This window comes from Symphalangus syndactylus, chromosome 5, assembly GCF_028878055.3.
Source record: "Symphalangus syndactylus isolate Jambi chromosome 5, NHGRI_mSymSyn1-v2.1_pri, whole genome shotgun sequence".
Classification (NCBI taxonomy): Eukaryota; Metazoa; Chordata; class Mammalia; order Primates; family Hylobatidae; genus Symphalangus; species Symphalangus syndactylus.
The window spans coordinates 122,531,729-122,555,190 of record NC_072427.2 but is presented as its reverse complement, the minus strand read 5'-3'; the positions used below and the strand labels follow the sequence as shown (position 1 = coordinate 122,555,190).

General features: G+C 42.2%; 1 protein-coding gene across 2 annotated transcripts in view; it reads left to right on the top strand.

Annotated features, from left to right (window-relative positions):
- SLC27A2 (solute carrier family 27 member 2) overlaps nucleotides 1-23,462 on the top strand; it is a 50,726-nt gene that overhangs the window by 8,415 nt on the left and 18,849 nt on the right. Inside the window, exons 2-4 of one of the 2 annotated variants that reach the window (XM_055279080.2) lie at nucleotides 7,029-7,238; nucleotides 11,054-11,212; nucleotides 13,810-13,934. In XM_055279080.2, the coding sequence (XP_055135055.1) occupies nucleotides 7,029-7,238; nucleotides 11,054-11,212; nucleotides 13,810-13,934 (494 nt within the window). The remainder of the gene's footprint in view (nucleotides 1-7,028; nucleotides 7,239-11,053; nucleotides 11,213-13,809; nucleotides 13,935-23,462) is intronic. The other variant, XM_055279081.2, reaches the window with a different exon arrangement.

Below are 23,462 nucleotides of genomic sequence, written 5' to 3'. Positions count from 1 at the left end.
TGAATGCTTTCCTATTGGAAATCTGCAGGTTTAGCCTGAGCACCTGACACCTTAGTAATGAAGATTGATTCAGCTCACCACGTACCCAATCTCTCTGCCTTCTAGCAATGGGCTTGTTTATTCAGAAAATTCTTCCTTTTTCCTTAAAAAAAAAAAAAAGGCAGGGGCAGACTTAATATGCTACCTTAATTTTTTAAAATTTTCTTTGAACAGACTTTAAGGGGATGGGGGAGTAGTGTTGTAATCACTTGATTTTTCAACACCCAAGTGTGTGCTCTTTCTCTGTGGGTTTATTTCAGTCTACAACTTAAAACTAGACTGATGAAGAACTGACTAATGGAGCTGCTCTACACCCTTCAGGCAACTTTCTGTGACTACTGTTTCTCATACTCAAACTTTTAATAAAGCTTGAGGTTTTGCTCTTCAAGAAAAGTCATCCATGTTACTCATTAAATGCAGATCCACATGATTGAACAAGCACTGAGCAGAAGGCCAAGCAGTCAGCCTCTTCCAAGAAATAAGGGACTTTGCTAGAACTTAATCTGAATGGCTCATACAAGGAGGTGGGAATCTCAGAAGCCCAGAGTGATTCTTTTCATTTTGCATGTGACCCTCCATACACTGACTTGGTGAGCCTCTTCTCATTTGTAGAAATAAGATTACTGGTATCTATATCACAGGGTTGTTATGAAAATTATGTGAAGTGATGTATGTAAAACTATACCAACAGTTCTATGCAAATGAAAATTTTCAATGTTTGTTATTAGTAAAGAGAGAGGTGGGTGCATGCTGTGATGTGCCACCCAGATCCCCGCTTTAGGACTGACGGACTCACTCTTCAGCTGCTGGGAGCTCTCAGCTGAGACCTCTCCCAGGACTTGTCCTTGGTTGAAGAGAGACACTTTGCCCAAGGTTAAGCACTGCCACCCCAGCCTGAGTCCATTGGACTGGTCAATGGGCAGGTGTGAAGGCACAGTCTACCTCCCTTAATTTGGGACAACTCTGAAGGGCATACCAGGTCCAGAGTCCCCTTAGGATTAGAGGATCTGCTGAGGGAGGCTTCTGTTGTGACTGCATTACAGTTCAATGTCTCCCTCTATCCAGTCTGCTTCCCTTACAGCTTCACAGGTCCCATTCCCAAGAGCACTCCTGCATGCACATCTCGGAGTCTCAGAGAACCCAACCTTGACAGATAGAATTATAGGAGCTTATATGTTCTGGTTGGTAGATGAGCAGACTTTACAATAAGAATTATAAAAGATAGATAGATAGATAGATAGATATTTTATGCTTACGTTAGAAAATATGTAGGCCAACCAGGCACAGTGGCTCACACCTCTAATGCCAACACTTTGGGATGCCAAGGTGGGCGGATCACTTGAGGTTGGGGACTCAAGACCAGCCTGGCCAAATTGGTGAAACCCCATCTCTACTAAAAATACAAAAATTAGCCAGGCATGGTGACAGGCGCCTGTAATCCCAGCTGATCGGGAGGCTGACGCAGGAGAGTCGCTTGAACCCAGGAGGCAGAGATTGCAGTGAGTTGAGATCACGTCATTGCACTCCAGCCTGGGTGACAGAGTGAGACTCCATGTCAAAAAAAAAAAGAAAGAAAATATGTAGGCCCAAATATAAAAGACTCAAGAAAATAAAGACATTAAATATCAACTAGATAGTTGACAGGTAGATTGACATCCAGAATTTCCTTTCAAATTTCATTTTTTCTTTCTACATCTTTAAGGGAAGAAAGGCTTCCATAGTGTGTCCGGATATGGTTGGCAAGCCACTGGAAACTCAAGTCTGCCCAAATAACAAATCTACCCCAACAGCCTAGAGGAGATGGAAGGAAATGGTGTAGGGCAGGGGCAAGGGCCCTCCCTTCAGATTAGATGACTTGCATAAAAGGTCAGGAATCACAAACTAGATGCTTGCAGAGGGCCAGCTGGGAACATGAATGAAGTACACATGATGTGAAGTTGCTTAGACTGTGATCAAGCATGACACCAGCTTAATTACATTTCCTTTTATTATTACTAATTTTTCATACTAATACCTGAGTAAATTTTTCTTTTTTTTTCTTTTTTTTTTTTTTTTTGAGACAGGGTCTCACTCTGTTGCCCAGGCTGGAGTGCAGTGGCATAATCATGGCTCACTGCAGCCTTGACCTCCAGGCTCAAGTGATCCTCCCACCTCAGCCTCCAGAGTAGCTGGGACTACAGGTGTGCGCCACCACATCCGGCTAATATTTTTGTGTGTGTGTATTTTTTTGTAGAGGTGTTTTGCCATGTTGCCCAGGCTAGCTGTGAGTACATTTTTCTTAAAAAAAAAAAAAAAAAAAAAAAGTACAGAAAAAAAGTCCCTTTTGACCTACCATTTTCCCCTCATTAAGATGATTACTTGGAGGTGAAAAAGAAAAAAGAAAAAAGACTGTTACTAAGTCCTATCTATTCTACCTACCAGATATCTCTTACATACATTCACTTCTCTCTACCCACTGCTGCCTACACAGTGTAGACAAGCTTCATCTAACAGCTGGTCTCCCTCCCTCCACTCGGTGCCCCTCCAGTCCACTTGCCTGGCTTAAGCCAGGCCCTCGGACCTGCCCTCTAAGTCTCCAGCCTCTTCTCCCAACCTTATTCCCCTCCCACTCTACATTCCAGTCAGCTTTAACCTCTTTCAGTTACTCGGGCCCCAGGCTGCACTGGGTCTGGGCCTTTGCATAAGCCGTTCCACCGCCCAGACTCAGGCTTAGTGAGTCCCAGCTGATCTTCATCTCCACCGTCCGCTCATCATTCAGGTCTCAGTTTACAGGGCACTTCTTCTAGGTGGTCTTTCTGTCCCCCACCACCACCTGCTCCCCAAATACCCTCTCCTTCCCCTGTTGTGACACCTGTGGCAACTTATTTTGATTTTTTGTTTGTTTGTTTCTCCTCTATTAGACCTGGGATCTATGAAAACAGAGACAGTGTTTTGCTCACTGTCATATCCAGAGTGTAGAGAACTGCCTGGCACACAGGGAACACTCTTTAAATAGATGTCGAATAAATGTTGGGAGGGAGGGAATGAGAATGGATCCAGGTAACTTATGAACGGATTGTTTGACCATGGACCCTGAGTCTCATGACAGGAGGAAAGAGAGGAGATTTCACAATTCTTTAGCAGTAGGAGTTGTTGTTTTAAAATTTGCCTCTGTGGGCCCTTACTCGTAAGCAAGGCATACTTGTATCTCGGAAATTATTTCATCTTACATTATGTTTCATTAAAGGTTTATCAACTGGCAGATCTGAATCCTTTAAGCAGCTTTAGCTTATTCCTCTGTCTGTTCCACACTAATATCATATTTTGTGCAAATTTTTTTCAATTATAAACATTTATTGAGCACTTATCTAGTAGTTCTGGGGGTGCAAAGATGATTTGATTGTGATCTTAATTTCAAAGATCTCCCTGTCTAATAGAGGAGAAAGTGAATTAAACCACATCCGCCAGGCATGGTGGCTCACACCTGTAATCCCAGCACTTTGAAAGGCTGAGGTGGGAGGATCATTTGAGCTTAGAAGTTTGAGATCAGCCTGGGCAACGTAGTGGGACACCATCTCTACAAAAAGGTAGCTGGGCATGGTACTCCTGTAGTCCCAGTTACTTGGGAGGCTGAAATGGGAGGATCACTTGAGCCCAGGAGGTTGACGCTGCAGTAAGCCATGATCACGCCACTGGACTCCAGCCTGGGAGACAGAGCAGGACCCTGTCTCAAAAGAAAAATTAAAAAATTGAACCCTATCATACTGTGTATAAGTGCCCTGATAATTGTAAATACGGGCTCCTATGGGAGCTGTAGAAGGGAGCAGCTAACTTTGCAGAGGGAGGGAAGGTAACAGAAAAGAAGTGCTACCTACACTGAGTCTTGAAGGATAAGCAGGAGTTTTCCAGGTGACCAGGGGGTGAGAGACCATGAAACAACCTGGGCAAAAGTAATGAGATGTGAGCATACGGGTACCTTCAGGGATTTTCCATAGATCAGTGTGGTTAGAGGAAAGACGGCAAGAGGTAGAGAGTAGAAGATGACACAGACAGCCAGCAGGAGTGGGACCGGGAGGGACCTCCAGTCCTCCCAAATAAGGAGAGTGGATTCTATCCCAAGGGATGAACAGCCCTGAAGGATCTTAAACAGGGTGGCAACAAGAAGTCGGATGAGAGTGAAGCTGATAAGTTAGAAGCAGGAAGAGACTCAAGGGCGGGACATTGGTCAGGAGGCTATAGCAATAATCTAGATAGGAAATAATGAGGACGTGAGCCAAGGCAGTGGCACAGGAGTGGATGCTACCACTCCTGTTTCTACAACAGTCATATTTCTGGTAACCTTTCTGGAGTGCTGAAGAATTAGAGAGCAACCAGACAAAATTTTTTTTAAAATGTAAAGGAGGGGAATAAAGATTCTTGGGGCAAAAGAAAAAAAAAAAGGAACTGTTCAAGAAAGAAAGTACAATTACAGCACTTGGCTCTGTGGTGAATATTTCATAGTCATAATTATGTTGATTCTGATTATTGGTTTTCAGCTTCTAGAGCAAATCCATAAAGCTGGGAAGACAGAATAATGGTATCAGAATAAATATAAATGCTATTACCCTAGACAATGTAAAGGGAAGATAATAACTGTTAGAAATTAACAGGGTGAAATGGAAATAGGGATCAAAATTGATAGGCCAAGAACTAGCAGGAAATGCATATTTTTTGGTGATGGAGAGGTAATTGCCAGAAGAAACAGCTTTTAAAAAATTGACAATGGTAGGCCGGGCGCTGTGGCTGATGCCTGTAATCCCAGCACTTTGGGAGGCAGAGGCAGGCGGATCAAGAGGTCAGGAGATCGAGACCATCCTGGCTAACACAGTGAAACCCCGTCTCTACTAAAAACACACAGAAAAAAACAAATTAGCTGGGTGTGGTGGCAGGTGCCTGTAGTCCCAGCTACTCGGGAGCCTGAGGCAGGAGAATGGCGTGAACCCGGGAGGCAGAGCTTGCAGTGAGCCGAGATCGCACCACTGCACTCCAGCCTGGGTGACAAAGCGAGACTCTGTCTCAAAAAAAATAAAACAAATAAAAAATTGACAATGATTTCCCCTAGGCATTAGCTTTAGTTGTGAGGAAGACCTGGGTAAGGACTTGTTTATTTTCATTATAAACCCTTTTGTACTATTTGATTTATTGTTACCAGGTGCATGACTCTTTTGATTAAAATATTTTTTAAAATTTTAAATGCATCTATCCCAGTGATATTTCTTGTCTTCATGGAGATATCATACACAAACATCTGAAAAACAAAGCACATCAGATGAATTAGGTGTAGCCTCCCCAAGGTAATTCCCTGGGACATTTAGTCACCTTCCTACCCAGCACTTTGGGAGGCCAAGGCGGGCGGATCATGAGGTCAGGAGATTGAGACCATCCTGGCTAACACTGTGAAACCCCGTCTCTACTAAAAATACAAAAAATTAACTGGGCGTGGTGGCGGGTGCCTGTAGTCCCAGCTACCAGGAGGCTGAGGCAGGAGAATGGCATGAACCTGGGAGGCGGAGGTTGCAGTGAGCCAAGATTGCGCCACTGCACTCCAGCCTGGGCGACAGAGCGAGACTCTGTCTCAAAAAAAAAAAAAAAAGGAATAAGTATATTCACTTCCGTTATCACAATTCAAGACAAGTAGGCTTAAAAGCAGTCTCACTTTACGGCTTAAAGGCACAAAATCCAAGTAGCAAGCATGAAATGTGGTTTGCATATTAAATCGGTGCCTTTAAAATTTTTGACCTTAACCCAGTAAGAAATACTTTTGTGCGTGACCCAGTACCCACACACCCACATAACTGAAACAAAACTTTTAAGAATGAACAGCCCTGTTCATCTATTAGGAATAGTTCCTAAAACAGTGTTATAGGAATACTGCTATCTGGAAGAAGCAATATTAAGGGTAGTGTGTACTAGGCATTTTTCAAGGAGCTCTATAACATTTATTGATAAGATTCTGCTACCACTCTTGAGATGAGTTCTATTTTCCATTTTAGAGATTCAGAAAATGATGCTTAGAGAGGTTAAGAACTTCTCAAGATAAGCAGTAGAACTGTCAGTAGAACTGTTACCTTTTACTATGTTAAGATGTGCTTCAAAATTTCTATTTCCTTCTTTCAAGTATTTTTCATTTGTTTAAATATCGCTCAGTTTAAATGATTTTAACAATCCACTACTGTAATTATGACCCACAGGTTGGGAAACACTGCTCTAAATTAATCACTCCTTTTTTTTCCCTCAGATTAGAAAATGGGCTTTTGAAATTTAAAGCTTATTTCTCAGATCAGTTTAACCTTCCTAGGAAATTACTTGTTACTGATGCATAAGAAAAAATTGTTACATAAAGTTAGCTTCTATCATCTTTGTTAATTAGCATGGCTCCCTTCTTTTCATTTCTCTTCTCCTTCCTTAAAATTTTCTCTCTTTTTTTCATCTTTAGTCCTGTGTGGCACATATTAGGAATAGCCAAATCTATTTCTGGAGTATATTTAGATATATGTCAGTTACACACTGATATTTCTTGGGTTTTGCCCATATGTCCATTGGTTTGCACTTGCCACAAGAAGTACAGATTTCAGCCAACCATCTGCTGTGCTTGTGAAACCATCAAAACCCAACCTTCCCTCAAATATTGGAATCTTGTGATTTTTTTTTCAAATGTAGTAAATTTCATGTTTAAAATGCATAATAGGGCTGGGTGCAGTGGCTCACCCCTGTAATCTCCACACTTTGGGAGGCCAAGATGGGAGAATTGCTTGAGGCCAGGAGTTCAAGACCAGCCTGGTCAACATAGACCCCATCTCCATTAAAATAATAATAATAATATAAAATGCATAACGATAAGCATCATTTGTCATGCCCACAGATTTAAGCAAAAAATTATGCTGAAAATAAAATTATGATGCTTATTGAAGCACTAATAGAACTTTAATAGACTGATTTAGTTTGTTTTGATTCTTTCTTATTAAATTAAGAACTACAAGCAGCCGTTGAAGAGATACTGCCAAGCCTTAAAAAAGATGATGTGTCCATCTATTATGTGAGCAGAACTTCTAACACAGATGGGATTGACTCTTTCCTGGACAAAGTGGATGAAGTATCAACTGAACCTATCCCAGAGTCATGGAGGTCTGAAGTCACCTTTTCCACTCCTGCCTTATACATTTACACTTCTGGAACCACAGGTAAAAATAAAGGGGGGATTCTCCAAAAAAACGGATCTGAAAGAGTTAAATGTTGGCACAGGTTTTCAAATCTCTTTCTTTGGCAAAACTTATTGGGTAAATAATACTTTAGGAGATTTAGTTATTTGCCTGTGGGAACTGATCTTATTTCATAGCATGTGATCCCATTTGGGTTTCTCCAAGCTATGCATATTTTCTCCCCGTTGGTATAGAACAGATAAAGAGGTTAACCAAGAACTACAGAAGTAGTTATGATGATGAATGAGATTTGGCACTGAATGGGTGGTTGGAATTTTTTTCATGCTTGTTGTATTTTGCTTATATTACATCCAGAGTCCATATAGACTGTATAATTGATTATAAATGGAACATAGGAGAAGACCAGTGAGCAATGAGGGAGTTCTATTTATATAAATGTTTTAACCATTATCTTCCCATGCAACACTGATTTGGAGCTGTTTGGTGCTGTGGATGTGGGGTGGCTGTAGCATAAGGCCTAAAATACTGTATTTCATCAGATCTAGGATGCGTTCAACTGTAAGCTGCACCATTATGAGCCACTAAGAAGAAACACTGCCAATTAACAATGTTATGGGAATACTGCTATATGGAAGAAGCAATATTAAGGGTAGCATGTGTACTAGGCATTCTTCAAGGAGCTTTACAACATTTGTTGATAAGATTCTGCCCCCACTCTTGACATAGGTACTCTTTTTACTTCCATTTTAGAGATTCAGAAAATGATGCTTAGAGAGGTTAAGAACTTTCCAAGGTAAGCATTAGAACTGTCAGGATTTACCTTGCAGGCTGATTCCACAGCTCATACAATTGACAGCTCTACCCCAGTACCTTCTTGTTTATTCATGTGATAGATATTTAGTCTCTGGCTACTGCAGGCCAGGAAGACCAAAATGTAATAATATGAAACCTGAGGGATATATTTAAAAGAAGGACAGGAAGCCGGCCCCAGCATGCCGATTATTATTATTAATATTGGAAAATTGAATCTGTGAGTCTTTTACCTCTCTTGATTAAAATTTTAATTTAATTTAAACAGGTAATATGGGTCTTCTCCTTGTTAAATAATCAATAGACCAGGCTAAAATTTCCTTGAGCCTTTTATCTCAGCTGCAGCTGACAGGAACTGCCTCCTTCACCTCGACAGGCCCTCAGCACCCACCTGAGCTCACAGTTCCGGGACCTGAGTTTAACCTGATTGTTGACTTCACTTCATACAGTCACTTTTGCTAAGTATTTAAGTAAATGAGAAGAAGCCAGGAATGACATATTAAAGCTGGTGCCCAAAACATAATGTCTATGTTTTTTTTTTTTTTATTGCCAGGCCAATAGAAAGGTGAGATGGCACAATTAACCAATTGCTTCTGCTGCATACAGACACTCCCTTAACATATGGGACTTTTATCATCATTTCTTAATAGAATGGTAAAATTCAATTGTAAATGTTTATTTGGGAAAGGATTGAGCCCTTGGTTAGTGAGGGGGAATTCTAGTCTTAGTACTGTGTAAACAAGTATGAAACTTTGTTATAATGCATGTTTTCACAGTCAAATAGAAAACCCCTTTTATTGGGAGGCCAAGGCAGGCAGATCATGAGGTCAGGAGATCAAGACCATCCTGGCTAACATGGTGAAACCCCATCTCTACTAAAAGTGCAAAAAATTAGCCAGGTGTGGTGGCGGGCACCTGTAGTCCCAGCTACTCGGGAGGCTGAGGCAGGAGAATGGCATGAACCAGGGAGGCGGAGCTTGCAGTGAGCCGAGATTGTGCCACTGCACTCCAGTCTGGGCGACAGAGCGAGACTCTGTCTTAAAAAAAAAAAAAAGAAAGAAAGAAAAAGAAAATCCCTTTTAGGGAGAAAAAAGAGAATGAGCATCCTCTGATTTAATCTCATAAGTCAAAATTTATATTTAATTTGAAGACAATTGGATGGGTGTTTATTTTACTTTTTTCATTTTCTCTGAATCAAATATTGGCTAGGCCAAGCACAGTGGCTCACATCTACAATCTCAGAACTTTGGGAGGCCAAGGCAGGAGGATCACTTGAGCCCAGGAGTTTGAGACCAGGCTGGGCAACATAGCGAGACCACATCTTTACAAAAACGTTAAAAAATTAGCTGGCATAGTGGTACACCTTGTAGTCCTAGCTACTTGGGAGACTGAGGTGGGAGGATCACTTTAGTCCAGGAGTCTGAGGCTACGGTGACGTGCCACTACACCCCATGCTGGGTGACAGAGCAAGACACTGTCTGTAGAAAAAAAAATTGCTAAGTTACTCTTGCAAACATTAATTAAAAGAATTCGTTTAAACAGTTGGAGAATAAATGTTCCTGTTCCTCAAAGGAAGTCATTAGCACAAAATTATATAATAGTTACCAGATATTCTCATTTCTTCATTAATACAAAATCTTAATTTAGGAAAGTTCTGAAAGTACTTCAAGGCAACAAAGATGAGCATTTCTTTTTAAAAAATTCAGAGGCCAGGCACGATGGCTCATAGCTACAATCTCAACACTTTGGGGCCAAGATGGGAGGCTCACTTGAAGCCAAGAGTTCAAGATCAGTCTGGGCAATAAAGCAAGACCTTGTCTCTACAAAAAATATAAATAAATAGCCAGGCATGGTGGTACACACCTGTGGTCCCAGATACTTGGGGGGCTGAGACAGGAGGATCACTTGACCTGAGGCTGTGGTGAGCCTTGAACACCACTACACTCCAGCCTGGCAACAGAGTGAAAGCCTATCTCAAAAATAACAATAATAATAATACATAAAACAAAACAAAAAACTGGCCCATTATCAAAGAAAATGAATTTTGAATTGTGTTTACAATAATGGTAGGTTACTAGCCATATTTGTCTGCCTTGTAACAAGTTGCTGCTATTTGGGCAATATCTGGTGAAGGTACCATCAGGTATTGAAGAATCTGAGTCAACAGAGATCTGTCTTCCTCTTCAGGAAGTCTGCTTACCCACTCAGATCTTAAACTCTTAGTCCCCTTCCCAGTGACTTCATGCCCTCCCCAATTGAACTGTTCTTCCATGGGAAACAATATAAGCATACACTTACAGAAGAAAATCTTACAAAAAACGTATATAAATTATGGTTAAGAAAATGCAAGCACATTTAGTCTAATGTACTAAAACTACACTGAGATACCGGCCGAGTGTGCATATTTTTTAATGGAAAAGGCAAGAACATATAAGCAAATGTTCATATTTGCTTTGTTTGTATAAAATAACTCTAGTACATAAGAAATCTCTCTGACTCTCAGCCTTCACATCTGTGGATTGGAGAATATAATTCTGTTTATGTCATACATAAACTTGTTATGGATTTTTAAAATGTCTTGCAAAGTGGTAGCCACAGAGCAGAAATTCAGTGGACAGTCATTCCTCTGTTTCTGTTTCTCTTCAGATTACTACTGTCATAACTATCTAACTCCGGAGTTAGCAATCTATGGCTTGTGGGCCAAATACAGCCTCCCACCTGTTTTTGTAAATAAAGTTTTATTGTAACACGGCCACACTCCACTTCTGTATGTGTATGGCTGCTTTTGACTACAATAGCAGAGTTCAGTTGTTGCAACAGAGACTGTATGACCCACAAAGCCTAAAACATTTACTCTCTGGTCCTTTATAGAAAAAATTTGTCAACTTCTGGTCTAACTGGTCATGGCCCTTCCCAGTGCAATTCTCAAAATACAGGATGATGAATCTTCCTAAGCCAGATCTCTCTCCTACACTGTAAATTCCCAATCCTGGTTAACGCATGCCTTCTCTTGTATATTTGCAAAGGTCTTCCAAAAGCAGCCATGATCACTCATCAGCGCATATGGTATGGAACTGGCCTCACTTTCGTAAGCGGATTGAAGGCAGATGATGTCATCTATATCACTCTGCCCTTTTACCACAGTGCTGCACTATTGGTTGGCATTCACGGATGTATTGTGGCTGGTAAGCTTTTTCTACAAAGTGTTAGAGGCGAGTGCACATTTACATTTTCTCACAAGGAACAGTAATATAAAATTTGGCTACGTTGCTGTCTGCTAGGAACAGTCTTCAATTTTGCATTAACAGTAAGGCTATTTGAATCACATATTACAAGCAAGCATCTAAAATAATCTGTTTTCTCATGCCTGCTTATCTAATAACATAATGCTATAATTGTTCAGTATATCAAGAGACAAACTCCTTTAAAATATTTTAGGGCTGGGTGCAGTGGCTCACACCTGTATTCCCAGCACTTTGGGAGGCCAAGGCAGGAGGATTGCTTGAGGCCAGGAGTTCAAGACCAGCCTGGGCAACATAGCAAACCTCATCTCTACAAAAAAAAAAAAATTAGCCAGGCATGGTGGCTCAAGTCTGTAGTCCCAGCTACCCAGGAGGCTGAAGTAGAAGAATTGCTTGAGTCCAAGAGTTCAAGATTGCAGTGAGCTGTGATTGCACCACTGCGCTCCAGCCTGGGTGACAGAGTGAGACCTTGACTGTAAAAAAAAAAAAAAAAAAGAAAAGAAAAATTATCTAGGTTATGACACTTGAGTCTTAGATTCTATGTCATGTCATTTCCATCTTTAGAAACTTGCATGTTAATCTCCATCAGCTTTAAACTTCTTCAGTTTTGTGCACTCTTCTGTAATCTCCCATTTCCACAGCTTTTCAGCTCTACTAGAAGGAGAGAAGATGGTAACTCCAGAATACTTGGCTTGGCTTGCCATCTCTTCTCTTTCCTTCTCAGACTTCACTATTCAAATTGGAGTTGCCATCCTCTCTTCTTCCAGGAGGAGTCATGTCACTTGTATACATTACCGCAAAGTTCAATAGCCACCTCTTCCAGGAAGCTATATGTAACTTTCTGACTGAGCTAAAAAACAACTTTTTCTCTCATGTGGCATTTCATTTTAAATGATCATATATGTATATACAAAAATATATACACATATGTATATACACACACACATATATGTGTGTGTATATGCATGTGTGTTATGGATGGATATTTGTGTCCCCCAAAAATGTATATGTTGAAATCCTAACCCCCAATATGATGGTATTAGCAGGCAGGGCCTTTGGGAAGTAATTGGGTCATGAGAGTAGTGCCTTCATGAAAGGTAGTGCCCTTATCAGAAGAGACAAGAGACAGCTTCTTTCCTGACTCCGTTTTCTTCCATGTAAGGACACAGGGAGATGATGACCATCCCCAAACCAGGAAAAATGCCCTTACCAGACACCCGATCTGCCAACACCTTGATCGGGACTTCCCAGCCTCCAGAGCTGCAAGAGATAAATGTTGTTTAAGCCACCCATCTGTACTATTTTGTTATAGCAGCTCAAACACACACACACACACACACACACACACACAATCCAAAAAGCTCCAAAATCTGAAACTTTTTGAGCACCAGGACACCACAAGCGGAAAATACTACACATAAGTACTTAACATAAACTTTGTTTTATGCACAAAGTTATTTAAAATATTGCATGAATGGGCCAGGCACAGTGGCTTATGCCTGTAATCACAGCACTTTGGGAGGTTGAGGCGGGCGAATCACTTGAGGTCAGGAGTTTGAGACCAGCCTGGTCAACATGGAAAAACCCCATCTCTTCTTAAAAAATACAAAAATTAGCCAGGCATGATGGTGTCCACCTGTACTCCCAGCTACTTAGAGGCTGAGGCACGAGAACCCACAAGGCGGAGGTTGCAGTGAGCCAAGATTTCACCACTGCACTCCAGCCTGGGCAATACAGTGAGACCCGGGCCAGGTACGGTGGCTCACGCCTGTATCTCAGCACTTTGGGAGGCCGAGGGGGACAGATCACGAGGTCAGGAGATTGAGACCATCCTGGCTAACACAGTGAAACCCCTTCTCTACTAAAAATACAAAAAATTTGCCAGGCGTGGTGGCACATGCCTGTAATCCCAGCTACTCAGGAGGCTGAGGCAGGAGAATCACTTGAACCTGGGGGATGGGTGTTGCAGTCAGTCGAGATGGCAGCACTGCACTCCAGCCTGGGTGACAGAGTGAGACTTTGTCTCAAAAAAAGAAAAAAAAAACAGAGCAAGACTCTGTCTCAAATATATATATATATATAAAATACATATATATGTATGTGTGTGTATATATATATAATATATATGTATGTGTGTATATATATAAAATATATATGTGTGTATATATTTGAGACAGTCTCACTCTATTTATACATATATTTAGTATATATATAATATAATATATATACATATATATATTGCATGAAATCTCTCTCCCTCTCCCCTCCCTCCCTCTTAGGACCTCATTTGAATCTCTTACTGCAAGCTAACTTTTATTAAAATGACCTTTGTATGAGTCTTCTCCTCCGTAGATTGGAAGCCCCTATCGAACAAAACCATGTCTTACTAATTTTTTGCATCCGAATGTAAGGTACTCAATACTTGTTTGCAAATATAATTTATTTTTAAATTTCTACTTTTCAAAGTTGACAAATTAAATATAATTGGGAGAATTTTTTCCACCATTTCTTTCTTGACACTTTCTATGCTTTCTCTGTAGGTGCTACTCTTGCCTTGAGGACTAAATTTTCAGCCAGCCAATTTTGGGATGACTGCAGAAAATACAACGTCACTGTCATTCAGTACATCGGTGAACTGCTTCGGTATTTATGCAACTCACCACAGGTAACACTCCCCCATTTTTACTATCATTTTGAAATGGGTAAGATGGAAATTCAGGCCGGGCGCAGTGGCTTACGCCTGTAATCCCAGCACTTTGAGAGGCCAAGGCGGGCGGATCACGAGGTCAGGAGATCGAGACCACGGTGAAACCCCGTCTCTACTAAAAATACAAAAAATTAGCTGGGCGCAGTGGCGGGTGCCTGTAGTCCCAGCTACTCGGGAGGCTGAAGCGGGAGAATGGCGTGAACCCGAGAGGTGGAGCTTGCAGTGAGCCGAGATTGCGCCACTGCACTCCAGCCTGGGCGACAGAGCGAGACTCCGTCTCAAAAAAAAAAAAAAAAAAAAGATGGAAATTCAAGTCACTTTGGGTTGTGCTAGGCTTCAACTGATTTGCATATATCAGTTTTGAGTTTAGGATACAATTATCATGATAAAGTACTTGGCACTATGCCTACCATATAGAGGGGACTTAGCAGGTGGGAGTTAATATTATTATGATGATGATTATTATTTCCTGCCTTTTTACTTGTTTTCACATCTTACCCCCCACCTAGCATATCCTGCATTTCCCCCTCTGCTTACTAAAAGCCATTGTCAAAGCCCAGTTCAAATGATACCTCATACATTAAACCTATTTGGGTCACTCCAACAAAAGTCATTACTCTTCTCCCCTATGTCATTTTATTTCTACCGTCTGTGGCCCTTGTCATGTTGCAGGAGTTTGTGTTCATGTCTCCCATCCTTCCTTGGCTGTAATATCTTTGATGTCTGGAACCACATCTTATCTCCTTGTTTTCTGTTATACCAAATCATACAGGAAACTTTTACTTAATGTTGTTTAATAAATAAATCCCTGTGCGACTTTGAAACCAGCCAGACAAGTCTGTCACCAAGCTGGGAACAGATGCCCCAGGGCATCTCCAATAGCCTTGGATTTGCCCTGTTTGCAGATGTTCAGCTCTCGATGGGGTTGTTCTCAAGAGCTCCTCCTGCCCAGTCCCTCAACTCTCATCAGAGATCTGGTATCAGATAGGATTTATCAATGGTGGCACTGCTGACATTTTGGGCTTTTAATTCTTTGCCACACGGACTTATTCTGTGCATTGTAGAGTATTTAGCACCCTTTGGACTTTGCTCACGAGATGCCAGTAGTAACCTCCCCACCTCCCCAGGTCGTGATCATCAAAATGTCTCCAGAAAGTGCCAAATGTCCCTTGGCAGGCAAATGCTACCCTAGTTGAGAACCACTGTACTAGACAATGCAGTGAACTCACCAGATTCTAATCCCTTTCACCAGATTCTAGTTCCTTTATTCAGTCAGTTTAAATTCAAAGGGTCACTAAATTGATAAATTGCTATTGATAAGCACCGGTTGTACCCACCTTACATACCAGTTGCTGTGTGACGCAGAAAGAAGTGTCGGATGCTCTTCCCCCAGGTCTCTCTCACCTCAGTTTACTCAGTTTCTGTCCAAGATGTTACCTCATTAGAAGACAGGCCTCTCCTGCTAATAATCAAACATATCATCTGCCCCCACTGTCCAGCTTGTCACTGCATTTCATGGCACCTGTCACTCCTGACATAGTAAAGGTTTATGTGATTATTGTCTGCCCCCCTCGCCCCAATTAAATGAAAGCCGCATATGAGCAGGGGCTCTGTCCACTACCAGATCCACAGCACCAAGATCTGTAAATGACACATCATAGGCATCAACAGGTTTTGTGGACTGAATCTCTAAATCCTTGCCCCTGAAAAATGTGTAGTTGGGTTGAGGGAGCTAAAATGTTTCCCCAAAATGTTTGGGCTTAGCACATATTATTCTGATTTTTTGGCATATTCAATAGATTCTCAAGGATCATCATTAGCAGTGAGTTGGGTTAGGGCATTTTCCACAGCAGTTCTGTTCATGTCATTATTGAATTTTTTTCACATTAATATTCCACGTGGCCCCCAAGATAGCATGTCTCTCTATTAAAATCCAGAAATCCATATGGGGCCCTTCTGCTGGGCTTTTCTTCTCTACCTTAAAGGCACCCCTTTGTCAGTTAGAAAATCTCCTGGGGAGTGTGTGTTGTTTCTATATGTTCTAATGGGAGCTTCCTTTGGACTGGATGAAAATAAACGTGTTTGTGTGTAGCTGTCTTCAGGCTCACACATATCCACATATACACATGCACACATACACACACGCATGCACTCTCCCAGTTTTTCTCTTACTGTTGTCTCCAATACTGGAAAACAAAGACAATTTCACTGGGGTTTACAACTTCAAAATATACTATGATTTAATGCATAATCTTGAATGACCCCTGGACTTCCTATTTGCCAGTGCTTCCCCACCCCTGAGTCTGTTTGTCTGGAAAATACTTATAAAAAGTATAATAAAAGATCAAAGTTACCTCAAAAAAAAAAAACCTTCAGTTAAAGATTTTTTTAAATTATAGGTCATCAGTCCAGGCGCGCTGGCTCATGCCTCTAATCCCAACACTTTGGGAGGTAGAGGCGGGCAGATCATTCAAGGTCAGGAGTTCAAGACCAGCCTGGCCAACATGGAGAAACCCAGTCTCTACTAAAAATACAGAAATTAGCGGGGTTTGTTGGCACGTGCCTGTAATCCCAACTACTCGGGAGGCTGAAGCAGGAAAGTCGCTTGAAAGCAGGAGGCAGATGTTGCTGTGAGCCAAGATTGCACCACTGCATTCAAGTCTGGGCAACAGAACAAGACCCTATCTCAAAAAAAAAAAAAAAGAAAAGAAAGGAAAAAAGAAAGAAAGAAAGAAAGAGACAGGGAAAGAAAAGAAAAGGAAAAGAAAACAATCATATGTCATTAGACAAGCAGGAGATCTATGCAAAATTTTTTTTAAAACTTTAATCATAGGTCATCATAGGAAGTAGGAAGTACAGATTGTGTGGGGTGTAGGGAAAGATTATATCAAAAAGACTTTGCAAAAAAAAAAGAATTGGATAAAAACTAGAATGAATGGGGGAAGGGCCTGGATCAATGTAATCAGGAACTTCTTCACCCTTAGAGCTGCCTAGAATACACTGTTGCTGGAGGGACTAACCCCACCAGTGACCCCCAAGCACTGGATTCCAGGGAGGCAACCTCTGCCTTAGCAGAGCAGCTAAACCAAGTGACACCCATCCATAGACATACATGGCCTAGCTCATCAGGAGATCTGGAGCCAGTGTTGGGAGGTGGAAGCCACTGTGCTTCTCTGCCCTCTTCTTAACCATATTCAGTAGCTTCTCTAGTAGAGCAGGGGGCTATGGAGAATGCTTCCAGCCACGCTCAGGTCAGTGGTTCAGATTTGGCTCCAGGTACTTAAAGTAGTGCTGAGAGCAAGTACTCTGAGTTAGTCGGCCTGAATCCTGACTCTACCACTGGAGCAGGATAGTTAACCTCTCTAAATCTCAGCTTCCCATCAGCCAACAGGGAGATAATGTACCTGTCTCACATGGGGTCTATGAAGACAGCCTGAGATGATATACGTAAACCACGTAGTAGCTGGAACTTAGTAAATGCTCAACACATGTTGCCATTATTATCATTATCATTTTCCATGCCTAACAGTGTGTAGCTCATAATAGGTACCCCATACATATTTGTTGAATGAATCAATGAAAATTCTGCACACGTACACAAAGGAAGAAATAAGGGAAAACATCGTACTTAGTTAATCACTCTCATCTGAGGTTGAGTAGGGGATGGGATAGCAAAGCTATTGACTTAAGTGATTTTTAAAATATTATAGTGAATATTTCCTATTTTGCCATCTTCCTGCATTGTATTTGGGCCTTTGCTTTCAGAGCACCTGTTTGTAATGAAAGGCCATTCTGATTCATTTCTTGCAGTGTATGGTTGTCAGCTCCCATTCGGTTTGTGTAGTTGCCTAAAAACAATGTCATATAGGGAAAGTTATTTATTGGAGCATGATATTGCTAAAGCTCAGTGTTTCTTTCCTCCAATTACAGACCGAAGCTACAGTCTGTACTGGACAAGGCTCCAGTACAAGGGTCTCAATGAGGCTTTATGACACCTGCTGGAGTGTGGGAGGAGGAAGACAGAAAGGGAACCAAAAAAAAGTTCCAGGGGCCACACATAGAACCATGATATTTGGAAGGAGAAATAATATTGGCCAGAACCCTGAAAAAGCTGAATAGACTCAACTTACCTCTAGTGTTGACTGCGTCCCCCCAGAATTAGATAACCTCTGTGGTCCCTTCTAGCCTAAAATTTCTGTCTCTGCATCAGCTTCATTCTGTTCAAAAAAGAGAATGGATGGATGTGTTGCAGCACAGAGAGGAGAGTGGCCAATATGACTGGGGCCCAAGACAGAGGGAGGCCAAAAGAAAGAGGGAAGGGGAGCAGAATCAGGAAGGTTCGCCAGGGAAGGTGGGCTTTGAAGAGTATGGAGAAGTTCTGCAGCCAGGCAAGAAAAGAAGGGCTTCTGGCTACCAGGAAAATCACGTGAGCAGTGAGATGAAGGACCCAGCACACTGGGAACTGTGAGCAGTTTGGCAGGAGGTGAAGCTGAGGGGCTGGGTCAGGTGGCAAGGGCTTTACTCTGCTGAGACTCAAATGTGAACATAACAAGCCATGACTGAAGGGCCTTACATGGAAGAGCAATGTGGGAGATGGCATTTTTAGACAGTCCTTTTGGCTATGATTGAGAATACACAGAAGGACGAAGGGCCTCTTCTGTAAAGCAAACAGGTGGAGCCTTGTCCAGGCAGAAGTGTAACATATTAATTATTAAAAACAGGGACTCTGGAGTTTTTCTAAGGTGATAAAGACCTTCTTCCCTTTCACCTCTTGGAAGTCACCCCAAAACAAGGCGAAAAGAAAAACACACAAAAGCACCATCATCTCAGAAACTAAGAGACATTGCAACCATGAACTACATAGTATAGGAAGCTAAAAGATAACAGTGACTGACATAGTAGGCTGAGAAGGGTGAAACTTAAGAGGCAAGTCCCAAAAAGAAGGAAGCCAGTTGCCTTCCTGCAGGCTGAGAAATTGCAGGCTTTGAATACAGCTGAAGGTGGGATGAAATGTCAGGCTTAAAACAGGGGGGGTTATGTGAAAATCTGTGTAAGAAGTAAAATACAGAGGACAGGGGATCATGGCGAACGGGAGGCAGGACTAGACTCTGGCTCCAGACAGAGCAGCATGAGAGGCTCACACTGTGAATTTTAGCTCCAGACTGACTGCAAGAACTAACCAGCAACCCCAAGAGGACCCACAGACCCTCTGAAAGAAGTGGACTGCTCCTAGAGGACCTGGGAGACACCCCAAATACTGTGATTGCCCCAACTGCGGAAGTGGGAAAGGGAGACCCTCATCTCCCGAACACACACTGGAGAAGCTGAAGGTCTGTTTGCAGAAGTTCCCGACTTTACCAGGAGCTGAGTCAAGTGAGAGAGCCAAACCGAGCAAAATACAAGGGTAGAGGAAGCTGCAGAAAGGCCCTGGGAGCTTGCTGCATCCCCTGGCAGCCCATTCCCGCCTGGCACCACAGGGATCCATCAGGAGGGTGGCCAGAGGAGCAGGGGGTAAAACTCCACAGGGAGAAGGAATTCTCTAGCTAAACGTTGTGACAATTTGAACAGGACAAGAAGACTCCTGGCCAGAACTCCAGGGAGGGTGGGAATCTGGCTTGCAGACTCCACAGGCGGAGAAGAACTAAAGCCCTTTCTTTAACAGCTGGGAGGCAGAAAGCCTTGGGCAAGTTTTCAAGCCTGACTCATCCTCCACCTGGAAACAGACTCGGGCTGTTGAGGGGGCACGGTGGGAGTGAGACCAGCCCTTCAGGTTGCCTGGAAGCTGGGTGAGGCCTGTGACTGCCAACTTTCCCCCACTTCCCTGACAACCTGCATGACTCAGCAGAGACAGCCATAATCCTCTTAGGTACACAACTCCAGTGACCTGGGAATCTCGCCCCCATCCCCCACAGCAGCCACAGCAAGACCCGCCCAAGGAGAGTCAGAGCTCAGACAGGCCTAGCCCTGGCCCCACCTGATGGTCCTTCCCTATCCACCTTGGTATCAGAGGACAAAGAACATATAATCTTAGGAATTCTAGGGCCCTGGCCACTGCTGGTGCCTGTCCACACTATTACAGCTGATGCTTTCTGGAAAGTACCACCTCCTGGCAGGAGGCCAACAGCACAAAACAGGGCATTAAACCACCAAAGTTAAGGACCCCATGGAGTCATTGCATCCTCTGCCACTTCCACTGGAACAGGTGCTGGTATCCATGACTGAGAGACCCATAAATTGTTCACATCACAGGACTCTGTTCAGACAACCCCCAGTACCAGCCTGGAGCCAGGTAGACTTGCTGGGTGGCTAGATTCAGGAGAGAGACAACAATCACTGCAGTTCGGCTCGCAGGAGCCACATCCATAGGAAAAGGGGGAGAGTACTACATCAAAGGAACACCCCATGGGACAAAATTCTGAACAACACCCTTCAGCCCTAGAACTTCCATCTGACAGAGCCTACCCAAATAAGAAGGAATCAGAAAACCAGCCCTGGTAATATGACAAGCCAAAGCTCATCAACATCCCCAAAAGATCACACTAGTTCACCAGCAACAAATCCAAACCAAGAAGAAATCCCTGATTTGCCTGAAAAATAATTCAGGAGGTTAGTTATTAAGCTAATCAAGGAGGAACCAGAGAAATATGAAGCCCAATGCAAGGAAATCCAAAAAATGTTACAAGAGTGAAAGGAGAAATATTCAAGGAAATAGATAGCTTAAAGAAAAAAAGAGGACCTGGTGTGGTGGCTCATGCCTGTAATCCCAGCACTTTGGGAGGCCGAGGCGGGCGGATCACGAGGTCAGGAGATCAAGACCATCCTGGCTAACACAGTGAAACCCCTTCTCTACTAAAAATACAAAAAAATTAGCCGGAGTGGTGTCAGGCACCTGTAGTCCCAGCTACTCGAGAGCCTGAGGCAGGAGAATGGCTTGAACCTGGGAGGCGGAGCTTGCAGTGAGCCAAGATCGCGCCACTGCACTCCAGCCTGGGAGACAGAGCGAGACTCCGTCTCAAAAAAAAAAGGAAATAAGCTATTTATTTTCTAAATAAAATACCTAACAATATATCTAACCAAGGAGTCAAAAGGCCTCTACATAAAACTACAAAACACTGCTGAAAGTGATCATAAACTAAACAAACAAATGGAAACATATCCCATGCTCATGGCTGGGTAGAATCAATATTGTGAAAATGACCATACTGCCAAAAGCAATCTACAAATTCAGTGCAATCCCATCAAAATACCACCATCATCCTTCACAGAATTAGAAAACAAAATTCTAAAATTCATATGGAACCAAAAAAAGAGCCCGCATAGCCAAAGCAAAACTAAGCAAAAAGAACAAATCTGGAGGCATTACATTACCCCACTTCAAACTATACTATAAGGCCATAGTCACCAAAACATGGTATAAAAACAGGCATGTAGACCATTGCCACAGAACAGAGAACCCAGAAATAAAGCTAAATATTTACAGTCAACTGATCTTCGACAAAGTAAACAAAATCATAAAGGGGGCAAAGGACACCCTATGGTGGTGAGATAATTGCCAAGCCATGTGTAGAAGAAGAAAACTGGATTCTCATCTCTCACCTTATACAAAAATCAACTTAAGATGGATTAAGAAACCTGACACCTGAAACTATAAAAATTCTAGAACATAACATTGGAAAAACCCTTCTAAACATTGACTTAGGCAAGGATTTCATGACCAAGAACCCGAAAGCAAATGCAATAAAAACAAAGATAAATAGCTAGGACCTAATTAAACTAAAGAACGTTTGCACAGCAAAAGGAACAGTCAGCAGAGTAAATGGACAACCCACTGAGTGGGAAAAAATCTTCACAATCTATACATATGACAAAGGAATAATATCCAGAATCTACAATGAACTCAAATCAGTAAGAAAAAAACAAACAATCCCATCAAAAAGTGGGCTAAGGACACGAATAGACAATTCTCAAAAGAAGATATACAAACGCCAATAAACATATGAAAAAATGCTTAACATCACTAATGATCAGGGAAACGCAAATCAAAACTACAATGCGATACCACCTCACTCCTGCAAGAATGGCCATAATCAAAAAAATCAAAAACAGTAGATGTTGGCATGGATGCAGTGAACAGGGAACACTTCTACACTACTGGTGGGAATGTAAACTAGTACAGCCACTATGGAAAACAGCGTGGAAATTCCTTAAATAACTAAAAGTAGAACTACCATTGATCCAGCAATCCCACTTACTGGGTATCTACCCAGAGGAAAAGAAGTCATTATTCAAAAAAGATACTTGTACACGCATTTTTATAGCAGCACAATTCACAATTGCAAAATCGTGGAACCAACCCAAATGCCCATCAATCAACAAGTGGATAAAGAAACTGTGGTGTATATATATATATATACACCACACATATATATATATATACACACATATATATATATACACATATATACACACATATATACACATACATATACACGTATATATACACGTATATATACACATATATATATACATGTATATATACACATATGGAATATATATATATTCCATAAAAAGGAATGAATTAACAGCAATTGCAGTGACCTGGATGAGACTGGAGACTATTATTCTATGTGAAGTAACTCAGAAATGGAAAACCAGACATCGTATGTTCTTACTGATATGTGGGAGCTAAGCTATGAGGAAACAAAGGCATGAGAATGATACAATAGACTTTGGGGACTTGGGGGGAAGAGTGGGAGGGGGACGAGGGAATAAAAGACTACAAATATGGTGCAGTGTATACTGCTCAGGTGATGGGTGCCCCAAAATCTCACAAATCACCACTGATGACCTTACTCATTTAACCAAATACCATCTGTACACCCAAGAACTTATGGAAAAATAAAAACAAATAAATAAAATCTGTGTAAGAAGTAGCTGGACCTGCTATTCCCCTCTCCCACTGTGTGGGAGACAGGAGGATTTTTCTCTGGAGAGCTAAAGAAGCTTTGACTGAAGGACCCCAAGAACAGAGGAGTGCAGGGAAGAGGCACTGAAAACAGAGATTAAGAAAGTATCTACGTACTAACCAGGGAGACCCACCCCAGCTCCTTTCCCCTGCACAGATACTGGAACTCCAGTAGCCAGGTTATGCTTGCAGGCAGGATATTGAAGGAGTGTAATTCTTAGGAAGAACTAAACTTTCCCAGAAAAGCCATTGGGCATGGGCTCACTGCCTTATCAACCAGCAGTGCAGCCCACCTAGCAGTAGCACCCTCGCCCTGCCCCCACAGAACTGCCTAATCATCTTTCTGCTGCGTTACTCTTAAATCTGAACAAACGGCCGGGCGCGGTGGCTCACGCTTGTAATCCCAGCACTTTGGGAGGCCGAGGCGGGCGGATCACGAGGTCAGGAGATCGAGACCACGGTGAAACCCCGTCTCTACTGAAAACACACAAAAAAAAATTAGCCGGGCGTGGTGGCGGGCG